Consider the following 12,479-nt stretch of genomic DNA (forward strand, 5'->3'; position numbering starts at 1 on the left):
TGTAAGAGCGGTGTCACCACCTATACTTCTCTAAAAAACGTCTACCTATATGAATAAGCCGGTAATATAAATTACCTGTATCTCAATTGGAAAATAATACTAATCAGTTATTTTGACAAAAAAGGTATCTAAATTTCTCTAAGTAGTTCTGATCTCCAGACACAGAGCTAAAGTCTTGTTGTTGTTTATATATGTATCATAGTACTAAAAAGGTAGCTTTCAATATAGCATTACAAGATGGGCCGCGCGATGGTGAATTACATTATGACCTTCGAGTCCCAACTCAACAGTATTCTCGGCCAATACGCTGAAAAATTGAGCCCGAAATTTAAATAAGCTCTGAGCACTGAGCAGGCACTTGTTTCACATGATTATGTACCAGCGAAAAAAAGTACAATCTGCAACAAAGGGCACACGTCCCAACCTCCAATTTCAAGCATTGTGAAGTACGTTGAGATATCTCATCTGATAAGTATAGCTAGGCTTAAATGACATGGACTGTCAGGTTACTAGCCAGGTACCTTCTACTTGAGTAAGATGGCTAGATGTTTGGGAAGGGCGAAAGATAGAATATACTGTTAGAACGCTATGCAAGAGGGAATATGGGGCAACGGCGCAAACCCGATTCCCCCATGTACCGAAGTTGATCTTTATGGTAAATTATGCGTGGAGCTGTGCATAGAAGATTCTCAGACTTCTGATCGCGCCCCTTAGTTTTGGTGATGAGGGTTGATTGAGTTGCATGTGTTGAACAGGCCGAAGCTCGATTACTAATAGCAGCGTGTCAGGGTGCAAGCGGCCCGGGAACTTATCAGCGCTACTCAGATCATTCGAAAGTGCACTAAAACGTTTCCGCTAGTTCTGCCATGTCATATTCATAGACATCCTGAAGGGAAAGCTACTGGTTGCGGTTTGATCGAACCATAGATTACGATCCCCGTACTATATCACGTGATAAACCAATGTGTCATGTAGACCTCTCCAAAACGCGGGTTGGGTTGGGTTATCACTTTCTGGAGCCGCCCACGGATCACCCAGGCTGGGTTTCCGGGGTCCCCAACCCGCCTGTTGAAGTGAGAATAGATTGATTGAGGGTTTTTTTGTTATCCTACTATCCTTACAGGGGCGGGATGCCTCATATATATATATCTCTGTTCCCGATCCCTGCTAATGTGACATCACGTGATATTCAACAGTGGGCTCGGATTTTCATAACCCAACCCAGAAACCCAAATGGGTTGCCAAGTAACCCACAGAAGCAAATAAAAATCATGTGATTTTGCAAGTTTAATTGTGCCGTAATTTTCGGGGAGATTCTTGTATCACTACGTTTGGCCCGGGTCATAGACATGGGGAGGGCCATCAGAATTAACCAGCTTTGCTTGAATAACATGACACTAGAGTGAGCTTCCTCTTGTCTAGTTCCGGACACTAATACAGTTCATACCATTGCAATCTACTAGATGGCACAGTAACCCTGACAGATGATCTCTTCTGTGAGCTCTCACGAAGCTGGATCAGAGGGGTGGAAGCAAGGACATTCCCTCATCTTCTCTATCTAGCTCCTCAGGGACACTCCTGGATAGCCTCTCTATCCTTGTTACTACTGGCTCACCCTCTGTCTCTTCTAATTCTATAGCCTCTACTCTGGCCTCTTCCGTATCATCCAGTTCGTCTTCCTCGCAGTCACTAATCAGATCAAACTCTTCTTCAGTTGCCTTAAGGGCCAGTTCCTCTTCGCGCGTTACTTGATTTTCTGCCATTGGTATCGTTTTTCAGGATGACTGAGTTGCTGACTGTCTAAAGTGAGCTTCTGGGCACACATATGCATCATCAGGTCCTGGATGGTCTTTACGTGGAGAGATCCTCAGCGATAGTGGCAGATATCTCTAGCACTATTGAAGAGGCGTTCAACTCCTGCACCGGTGGCTGGCACGGCGAGCAGGTCGCGCGCTAAACGTGAAAGAACAGGAAATTCATGTTCATATTCCTTCCAGTACGCCCGGGGCGGAAGCGGCACAATCTCTTGGGAGGTCAAGCGCCACTCAAAAGCAAAATATACACGGACCAAGAGCTTACCTTCTTGGAGATACCGATCAACCTCGTCCAGCTGGTTCCTATCATTCGGCAAAGAGATACGCGGCACGAGTAGCTGGTCTAACTCTGATGTCTGTTGCTGGGACCGATGTATGGTGGTATAGAAAGATAGATCTGGGATCTGCTGTTGGTATTGGTGAAAGCCTTTCCTCAGGTAACTTCGGTAGGTTCTCAATGTTTCACTGTGGCATTTCGAGTATTCTGTATCACCAAAGCAGAGAGCTTGTACTACGGGGCAAGCATTGTCCCCATGGCGTACAGAAATCCATGGTCCCGGTAAGTCTTGTCATAGCATTCCCTCAATTTCTGTTTAGCTGCAAGCAAGGCATCATGTATAGCTCTTTTCCATGGAGTTGTCTTCCTGCTCAAAATCCTTGTGGACTTCTCAATATGCTCCAGGAGAAGTGGGAAAATCGGACGAAGGAATAGAATCTGAGGGCGCCTTAATTGGCGTCAGAGAGCTAAATGGAAAGGACATAAGCCTCGCTGAAGTAGTACTGGATGAGATCATGATAAATAGCTGGCGGTTTTTGCTGTCCCAACTCTATGAATATGGATAGCTTAGAAAAAGATTTCCAGCTATAGAGCATGGTGAGCTGGCTCTTGTCTCGCGCCTTTGGTGTTTTCTTTTCTTTTTCCTCACTATGGATTTTGGATATATCGAATTAGCGGCGCATCAGACCGCGTCGCCGTACGAATGGGTATGGGCGGGTACCCAAAACCCAGTCGGACCCAAAAAACCCATGAAACCTGTTGAATATCACGTGATGTCACATTAGCAGGGATCGGGAACAGAGATATATATATATGAGGCATCCCGCCCCTGTAAGGATAGTAGGATAACAAAAAAACAAACAATCAATCTATTCTCACTTCAACACCCACCAACGGGTTTGCTGACTAAGACCCAAACCCGCCCATGGGTTGGGTTCTTGGCGGGTACCCATGGGCTTGGGCGGGCTTTGGCGAGCTCTAGTGTCATGTCATCACTTGAATGTCAAGGTGGGAGATTTTTAACCCCTCAAGAAAAGATCTTTTCCTTATCACAGAGAACATTTGCTGATTTTTCAATGTTTGCCATTAATCTGACTGGTGGAAGTCCGAATAAGCCACTGAAAACCACAAGGCTACGTCCATATTAGAATAAGAGTTTACCACCACCCCCCCTTCCTTGCCCACCCCCTATGTTTTATGGAAAGCTCAAACCGGATTCCGCATCAAGTTCACTAGATGATTCTAGCACACGATGAGCGTCTAGATGTCCTGTCTAATCGTTTCTCAACTCGTAATATTTGTTTACCGAAGATAATCGCCACAACAGGCGTTGATCAACGTACACTGCGTCTCCGTGCGGATTGCTTGGGACAGTACAGGTAACGACTCCCTCTTCTGTACGCGTCAATCAGCATCATGATTGGCCAAACCACGGCGCCAACGACCATACATCTGTCATTGATTCGGCTGCCTGACTTCGAAACCTAAACTAAGCCTTCTCTTTCGGAGGTCTAGCTGGGAGAATGAGATAAGTCATCTTCCAGGGGCGGCTCTGGTCGACTTTCGTATTGACAGTTGCGTATTTTATTGCGGGGTCTTGGACTGCTGGTAGCGAAGCTCAGTACTACCATATGTATTTTCGCTACGATCGCATTCGGATCGTACGGTATAATCATCAGCTAAACCAAGTGAACGGGTCTCTACTTTGGCGGGGCTTCATTATTTTCCATGAAGGAGATACGGATACATGAAAAGCTTGATGAGGGTCGCAACATATTTGTCCCTCCGGTTTCCGTTGTGATCGCAAATGGGACGTGAAACGGACGGTCATTAAAATTGATACGGAACCTTGTCTCTCTCAATCGCAGCGTTTCTGTAGCCGCCCGACTAATTCACAGGGAGCCTCGTGCTTCACCCACTGATGATGATTGAATTTAGAAGAAGCCAGCGGATTATTTTCAAATTCAACCACAGCTTCCAAGGCATATGGTAGAACCTCTAACATATATATTTCTTTACGTCTTACCTATCAGTTTCAATCCCTCTTCCAAGCAGAACGAATCAATATGGCGGATGCTCTCTCCGTGGCCTCCAGCTTGATTGCGCTTGAACTTTCGCCTTTGAAGCGAGCAAATAGCTCTATGCTCTAGTCGAGGGCTTCAAAAACACACAGCGAACAGTTCGTGAGCTACGATATGAATTGGATTCTTTGACATAGGTCCTCGGTACCTTAATCCCGGCAGTAAGGGACAATGAAGCCGAGCTGGCCAGTTTGAAGTTACCTCTTCTGCGATGTGGGAAAATATGCAGCGAGTTCACAGAGCTTATCAGCCATTGTGTGGCCCATTCTAACGGCCAACGCACAAGCTTTCGTGGCTGGGCTAGATAACAGTACATGGGTGGGAATATTAGTGATCTGAAAACAACTCTTGCTGATTATAAAGCAACTATCTCTATCGCTCTCGGGGGAGCCACATTGTAAGATATATGAGTCCTACAACGATTATGAGACTCTGACTCTGACTCATTATACTCAGTCGTCAAGCCACTGTTGCCAGCACTGTCATCGACCAGTATAAGACCATGATCGAGGAAGCAACGTCTGACCTTCAGGAGCATCTACAAAACATTGAGGAAAGGTTGCAATCGCTCGATCAGCACGGGGGTCCTGTTCAAAGGTCTGATACTTTTCACTTACAAGACATAAGGGAGGAGAAGGAAAGCACTGAGCAATGCCTGACAATATGTACTCATGTTGCGCAAGTCATTGCACACTTCCAGCAACAGCTTCCGCAATTCCATTCTAAGGGTGAGAATATATCTATACAGTTTGGTTCTGGCAATGATGATATATCCGGTCAATCCCAGAACCTGACCAGCGCTATGCTCACTGACTTTGGCGCAAGAGTCTCATCAAACTCGGAGGCACTCCAGGCCCGTTTGATGGAACTGACAAACCGACTGAGACAAATGTCGGAACAGGGCATAATGTATAAGGATCCCACAAACTTGAATCTCATCAAAGAGGAGAGGGAAAGCATTATACAATGTCTTAATGTCTGTTCAGAGGCCTCCGACTTGGCACACAGAGCCCGCACGAATATCTTTGAGGACGTGACATCTTCAGATGAGTCACATCAGCTCGTGGTATCTACCATTGGAGATCTGATTTCCGCCAAGCATATCATCACTGGCTCGAAATCGGCGCAGTGGTTGGGCCAAATGTCAGACACTTCGCTACAGCAATTATCTCGGGACTTCCGTGGACAAGTCGGGATAGGAGAAGAGCCACCCGCGCGGGCAGAGAAAAATGAATTCAATACCCGCTACGGGTCTGGTCAGTTGCTCGGAGAAGACTCTCCAAGGCGCCGAACATCTCCCAGCGACAAACGCTAAGTACATGTGGTCAATGCGCATCCTACTTCTCTCTATGGGTCATTTCTTGCAGCTCTGCCAGACTGTCGTCAACCGAAGAAGATTGTTTCATCCTATCCACCAGATCACGGACATCCTGATCTGCACCGCATTTGAATGTCTGAATCACCATCACCAGGGCGTTTCTGTATCCTTCTGTTGCCCTTTCAGCATGTCGCAGAGCTTCTTTTCTTCGTCGGTCTTTGGAGGGCTCGAACACACAAGTTCGCCCAGAAAGAAAACAGGTTTCGCAGGATGGAGGACCGGTGCACTATAATTAGTTAGCCTCATCAATGTAAGTTAATTCGCAATATTAACCTTAATGTGTTTTTCCCGGCAATTTGTGCACGCGAATGATCTGCGCTTGGATGGAGTGTGGACGGGAGAGTGGGAGTGGCCTACTTTCCCGAGGGAGACTCTAGGGAGCAGCTGTCGGTGTGGATATTCTGTTGTCGCTTTGTTCATGGTGAATATCGGCGGCTTTGATGGATTGAACTGCCCGGTAGATATGATTGGCTGATACTGGCGCTTCTCATCCGGTATGTGATGATAGGAAGATGGCGGAGGGACAGATGGTCTAGAAGAGACAATGCTGGACTACATTGCACAGTAGTGTCTACTATATACATAGCGAAGCATGTTTGCTTCCAGAGAAACACTGGGGCTAAGCCTGTTCGACCTGGTTCCGCCAAGCCTGTCAAACAAAGAACAGCCTATCAGCCTCCCTCAACCAGCGTCGGTGTTACCTTGCTAAACTCGACAGATCATCTTCGGCAGAAAGGGGCTACCAAATAAGCCGACTTTTCTGTCCCATGGTAGATTTCGGCGTTCCAGGCGCGATATTGCGAATCAGTGAAATAATGCTGTTATCCATGCCAGTAAGGATAAGCGAAAAGTGGAGGGAACAGTAAGCATCGAATGGCACACTATGTAAGTCGCCGTGAAGTATTACAAAGAAGCTTAAAGGAGCATCGTGCTATCCATGACCCTGAGAATTACGGGGCTACGACAACAACCACACGGCACTATCGATACTGTTGGCAACGAGGTCAGATCTGTCAAGTCTCACGAAGAACTTGGTGGCGCGCCCGAGTCCAGGTACTGTTGCTTACGTAGGTCGTTGTGGGTGTTGAACGCATTGCAAGCAATATGCAATCCAGCTCTTCAACAGCCGGAGCAGGCGTAGTTTCAAGAGCTGCAGTGTTTGGTGTCGTACAAACCACACACCCATTCCGGTGCAGGTGCTCCTAGGGGCTGCATGTTGGCGGACCTCGCGGCATAACCAAGCCGGCCTGGAATAAGATTATTCCGAGACGTATCCCTTTTGAGACCAGTTTTTCTGCCACTTGTCAAAATCGTACAGATAGGAGGCGGTCTTTCACATATTTTTGTAAGAGGCCAGCAATGACATATAGGATTATGCTCAAGTCATATTCCAGACTCAAGCGGAGACCTTGAGCCGTTAAGGAGCATTCTCAACTACAACAAGCCAATGGTTGGTTGTATTCTCTGGATGAAACTAACTCGTGTGTGGCCGACGGGAGATGGCATATGGTCGTTGTGGTTGCTTCCGTATCACATGAGGATTTCAGGTCCGCACGTAGGATAATACCTGCGATCGGAGGATAGGAATATAGACAGGTACAGAGCAATTCTGTCAGGTATAAGATCCTTGAAGAAACCATCCCTCTCTATCTTAGACTGAAAAACAAATTTTAGAGTTATCTAGTATGTAGTTAGTCAACTTAAGTGCTTGTACGTACGTATGCGCTACGAAAAGCAGTCAAATCGTTGGGGTTAGAGGTACGTATAAGACTGAGGCTTGGAATATAAGGTTTCACGACGTATGAAGAGATAAGATATTCCGTCCGTAGCCTTTAATGGTTCCTTCATGACATGCTTTGGGAGACGCTTTATTGCTTCTTCCGCCTGGACCTGCTGTACATTAGAATCGTCTATTCGTCGGACAAGGCTTTGCTTCCTACGGATCCGTCAATGTATCCGTGCAGAAATTGTAGAGCGGAATCCGAAAAGATCGTTGGTAGAACAACCCTCCAACACGATAATGTAGGCAAGAATGAGTAGTAGCTGTAGCTGACAACCTCTGCTATGAGATAAAATAGGTAACTCGGAGTGACGTTATCGATGTCTTGATGACAGGCATTCAGCCATCTAATTTGGAGGTTGTTCACGGGTTCCTGGTAATGCTCTCGTACTGACAAGGCGGACACGTTAGACAGATTGCGTCGATAATGACAATGCGGAAGCAGAATTGACCACTCATATCCGATAGACGGTCGGATTGACGGAAAACGATCCAGTTCGACACCGGACCACGTGACTATATGTCGTCCTGACTAGTAGTAAGCGGCCGGGTATAGTTAACTATCCCACCTGATAGCTCAATACTCGATATAAGGGCATAATGTGTTAAGGCACAGCAAATTGTATGCACACAGGCTGCCGTATATCTTCAAGTATGAATCCACTTTCCTGCGTAAGTGGGGGATAGAGTAAGACTGCCACAATACGATATAAAGAAGATCAACAGGTCTAATTCCTCTAGATCCTAATCAAGTGCTTGATCAAACAAATATTACCTAAAAAGTGTGGATAGCCAGTCAAGTGGCTCAGTACTTCAAACCCCACATAATATAAAACATAATATAAATTATCAATATATTGTGTCACATCTACTTCGCAATTGATAAGCAAGTCCAATTCACCTACACCATCTATACTACGGCAGCTCCTCAAGTATGCGGGTTTACAATAACAAAGTCAATCCTACTGACTAAAGAAAATGAAGAACTACGTGGTAGTTATACAAAGCAGTTTCAAAAAAAGAGAAAAAAAAAAAAAAAAAAAAAAAAAAAAAAGATGTTACTAAAGAAGCAGATAGTCTACGAGAAAGGCACCACCATTGAAGATGCTCAGACAGTTATACAACTAGAAGAAGTTGAAAATAAGCAATATCCAGAGGTCGAGGCTGAGGTTGAGCAGCTACCTCAACCTGCAGAAAGCCCCTCGCGCGTGTCTCTACGCTGTATAGAATAGTTCAGTATTAGCCAAAAACGTACATAGTGCTCTAAACCACCTAGTAATTAGCTATATAGTATATATGTATGAATTTTTGTTGATTCAAAGGTTTCATTCAGATTATATCGGGTAATCCTACCAGAGTGGTGGCCGCGCGACCGTGGATTACGTTATCTCTGTTCTAGATGACTCAATACTGACTAAGCGGTCGACCCCCAGGGCAGGCGGATAGGAACGACGGTATGCCCCCACGAAACTAATACAGAGCATTGACTACAAACTAACCCCGTGGCCTGTTATGGAAAATTAAAGGAGGGCCAAAGTGGCCAACGAGCTAAATGACGCAAAAGTGCAATTTTGGCATAGGCATATTTCTAAAGTCTGATTCATCATTGCCCACTAGAGCGGGTAAGTATCCGAGATATAGCTAGTCAGGAGTCTAATGCGTTTTTAAAGACCTACTCGAAAGAATTCGCCTAGAGAAAAGACTTTGCACTCAATACATCATAACACCGATGCATAAATACGTGACAAAATAGACTGTCAGTCACGTGGCATGACTGGTATGGAAACCGCGAGAGAGGATCTATTTCACGAAACTTTCTTCTCGGATGTGGGCAGCTGCCGCCTCCCGAGTGTGGTGTGGCCTTACACGATCTGGACGCACTTATATATACTGTTTTGGTAGAGACGGTATACCATCCCTCCGGGCCATAGAAGAAACTGGGTTATTACCATGGAACTACTTATTATGATCAATGTGTGACTCATTTGGAAAGCGTGACCCTACTCAAGAAGTGGCTTACAAAGGCTCTTCCCTTGATTTTCTTGACTCATTCTTGTGAATCCAGCCATCGTGGCTAGGTAAGAAAGCACGATTACGGCCCACAAGGCAGCGCCATGTTGTTGACAACTTAGTACCCTGATTGCCAATTCCATACCATATACCCCAATGCCTAAAACACAGCACCATGCAATCTACGGCAACAGGAAGGGTTATGCGGCATAGCGCAAGGCATAGGCGACCTATGCAAGCCCTTGATTTCTGTTGTATTGGCGCACTTGATCACGACAGCAAGATTCTCTCCACTTCGCGTGCAGGGGGCAATGTTGCAATAATTTCCTAGTATTGGAAACCCTATCCCTCTAAAGCCTGGCAAGTGCTACTTCATTTCATGTATAGCGAATATATTTCCGGCGGAAGTGCCTTGATAGAACTTGCGCTTGGCAGGCGGAAGGGAGATTATTCAGCTGATATCAGCCATGCAGGCAAATAATCCAACTGAAAGTGAGCTTACTCGGTGCTACTTTGGCTGCCATAGACTGAAAGCCGCCCGGCAGCCTATCGGCCATTAGTGTTGTCTGAGCTGACGTGAAATATAGCCTCGTCTACGTGTCTCTTGTGTAATCCTAGTTCGTCGGTATCTAATACATATTCTGAATGGGTGTATCTGGCTTACAATATTAATTGGAGTGCAGAATTACGAAAGTCTAGCATGGCCTACGAAACGCCTGGGAGCTTGGACGTCCCGAAGGGGGAAGGAAGATGAGGTCAGCTATGGCCATGAGGCTTAGGGCGGGACGCCGTGAGACAACGCATATTTGGCTGAGCCTGTATAATCTGTGTAAGACCAATCCTATGTTGTGAATCGTGTGCTTTGAGGCTCAATCGAAAGGGAAAAGCAGCCTATCATGGACTTGACATTATTGATTCGGAAATACGGAGGCATCGACAAGGCAGAATGGCGAGTACGAACTCCGGACGCCGCATGATCAGAAATTGCGGACCGCGAAGGCTACCAAAATTTGGATATTTAAAGCACAAGTAGGTCATGCTCAGTGTTTTACCTCCTGTTATATATCATCTCTCTTCCAAAAATTTGGCTTAACCAGCGTTTGAAGATGGAGCTTATAAATTGGTGTCTTGGTAGGAGGAAGGGTAAGGGGCCCTCCCCCACCAGCAGAATCGAGAAGAACCCAGCTTGTATACCTCCATAAGCGCCATCGTTTCCCTCTACGCTGACGATATGATAGTCCATCAAATAACCTCGTCCGACAAGAACTGTTCGAACACAACTTGTTACAAAAGCTTCCGTCCAGCCAACACAAGTCAACCTACCTCAGTGGAAGGTCCTGTATCATCGCCATCAAGACTCGTTTTAACGCCTCAGCTGCAACCTGCCCCGGTCGGTCTCCTGCTACCATGTGTGGCGGGACCGACTTTATTTTACAGCGTTACTAGCCCCTCAAGCAAGATATGTAGGGTTCCGACTTTCGTTAAAGTTGTCAAACCGTGGAACCAAAACGGGCACAGTGGCCGGAGTTATTATTCAAGTGGAAGGTGCGGAACATTCCGTAGCTGGGCTGATTCGATAGGCATCTCTGGCAAGAACCCACGGTGTCTGTGTAATCAGCCAAGCAGGTGGGGAGAAAGTGGCAGGGAAAAGCAGCGCAAAGGATTCTTTAATTGTGCTACAGGCGACTGCAGCTTTTTTGTGGAAGCACATGCCGAGATCTGTATCCCTTCCATGCCTGAGCTACAGGATGGTGCGTAACCTAATGACTTAAAATATAACTACAAATCGAATATTGTAATCAATCTCCTATGTAAAATGTCTGGCAGGTTTCCCAGTCTGTTCGGGCTATTACGGGTAAAATAGCTCATTCTTGAAAAGAGCGTCAATCACTGTCTCTGTCAACGAGACAATGCTTGAACAAGCTCCGACGAGGCATGCCCTTCAATAAGCCCACTAGGTCAATATCACCATTACTCCGCTTTGGTGCTTGAAGCCCTGCATTGTCACCGTACCAACAGGTGAAGTAGCACAACAAATAGAAAGCTGAGCAGCTGCAGATTATTCGACATATTTTCGCGCTTCGAAATCAAGTTCCTATTTACCCCAGATTCCATCCTGCTGCCTCTGATATTCAGCACACCTGTCCAAGGTCGAAAGACAGACATCCAGCATGAAATTGGGAACGGATGCCAAAAGACTGTTGCAGAATATAGGATCACCCCCACTCCTCAAAGTCTTGAGGTTATCGGTCGTGAGCTGGACAACAAGATCTCTTAGGCCACGGTCGTGCTCTCCTGTTAAGCTGTAAACTTCAATGACGGAGGAGCTGAATGAATGTCGGTCGGGATGTTCCAAGAAGGGTTTCATAAAGTAGTCCTTTGCTTTCTTCTTAAGCTCGTTGATCTGAAAATAATCACCTTGTGCGTAAATTTGAGCGTGAAAGAAGGCATGACAGCCCTGCAAATTTGTGGTATTGGGGTTTCGAGATGGGCTTGAATATTGTTCAGTGTCTGCATCTAACTCATCATTTTCTGTCCATGTTTGGGGCGAGCATTCAGAACTATTCTTTGAGTTCAAAAGAGCTTGGGTATTTGGAGAACCGTTATAAGTATAGTCGCCCGTGTACAAGAATTCGAGTGTCTTTTTGACAAGCATAGGATTGCTATCCTCAATGATGATCTCACCGTTGCTTTTCTATAATAATTAACGTCAAATTCATGATAACGGCTGAAAAGAAATGGAGTGCCTCACCTTGAACTGGCTACTACAAGCGATCTCAAAATACTTTGATTGGGGACAGAGTATGTTCCGATGGGCTGGAAAGATTTCATCGCCACATTTGATGGACAAATCGCTGTACTTCGGATTGAGAAATTGACTAATTTGGATGTCAGTAATTATATGAGATAAGATTAATAACCGTAGTATCTAACCTAAGGACCAGGTCTTTCATTTTTCTGACAACGCAGAAACCGGCTCCGTAGGTACAACAGCTGTATCAGCGGATTTGGATACTGCTGACTTTCCTTTCTTTTTTCCTTTTTTCACCATCAAGGGCTCGTGGATCTATTCAGGTAGGAGAAGGTGGGTCCTATAGAAAACAAAAGAAAAGGTTATCATTGCCGCTATTTATGAACA

General features: G+C 45.7%; 3 protein-coding genes across 3 annotated transcripts; 2 read left to right on the forward strand and 1 right to left on the reverse strand.

Moving 5' to 3' along the window:
- Positions 1 to 2,166: 2,166 nt before the first annotated feature.
- Positions 2,167 to 2,526, forward strand: AKAW2_31470S (uncharacterized protein; the record flags this gene model as incomplete). The annotated part of the gene is made up of 1 exon (XM_041688098.1): positions 2,167 to 2,526. One exon carries the CDS (start codon positions 2,167 to 2,169, stop codon positions 2,524 to 2,526), a length of 360 nt encoding a protein of 119 aa, XP_041541917.1.
- Positions 2,527 to 4,486: 1,960 nt separating this feature from the next.
- On the forward strand, positions 4,487 to 5,487 carry AKAW2_31471S (uncharacterized protein; the record flags this gene model as incomplete). The annotated part of the gene is made up of 2 exons (XM_041688099.1): positions 4,487 to 4,569; positions 4,629 to 5,487. 2 exons carry the CDS (start codon positions 4,487 to 4,489, stop codon positions 5,485 to 5,487), a joined length of 942 nt encoding a protein of 313 aa, XP_041541918.1.
- A 5,948-nt stretch (positions 5,488 to 11,435) lies between these two features.
- On the reverse strand, positions 11,436 to 12,294 carry AKAW2_31472A (BTB/POZ domain-containing protein; the record flags this gene model as incomplete). The annotated part of the gene is made up of 3 exons (XM_041688100.1): positions 11,436 to 12,035; positions 12,093 to 12,219; positions 12,275 to 12,294. The coding sequence occupies 3 exons, from the start codon at positions 12,292 to 12,294 to the stop codon at positions 11,436 to 11,438; spliced, it is 747 nt and encodes a 248-aa protein (XP_041541919.1).
- Positions 12,295 to 12,479: the final 185 nt, after the last annotated feature.

This window comes from Aspergillus luchuensis, chromosome 3 (genome assembly GCF_016861625.1).
Source record: "Aspergillus luchuensis IFO 4308 DNA, chromosome 3, nearly complete sequence".
NCBI classification, from domain to species: Eukaryota; Fungi; Ascomycota; class Eurotiomycetes; order Eurotiales; family Aspergillaceae; genus Aspergillus; species Aspergillus luchuensis.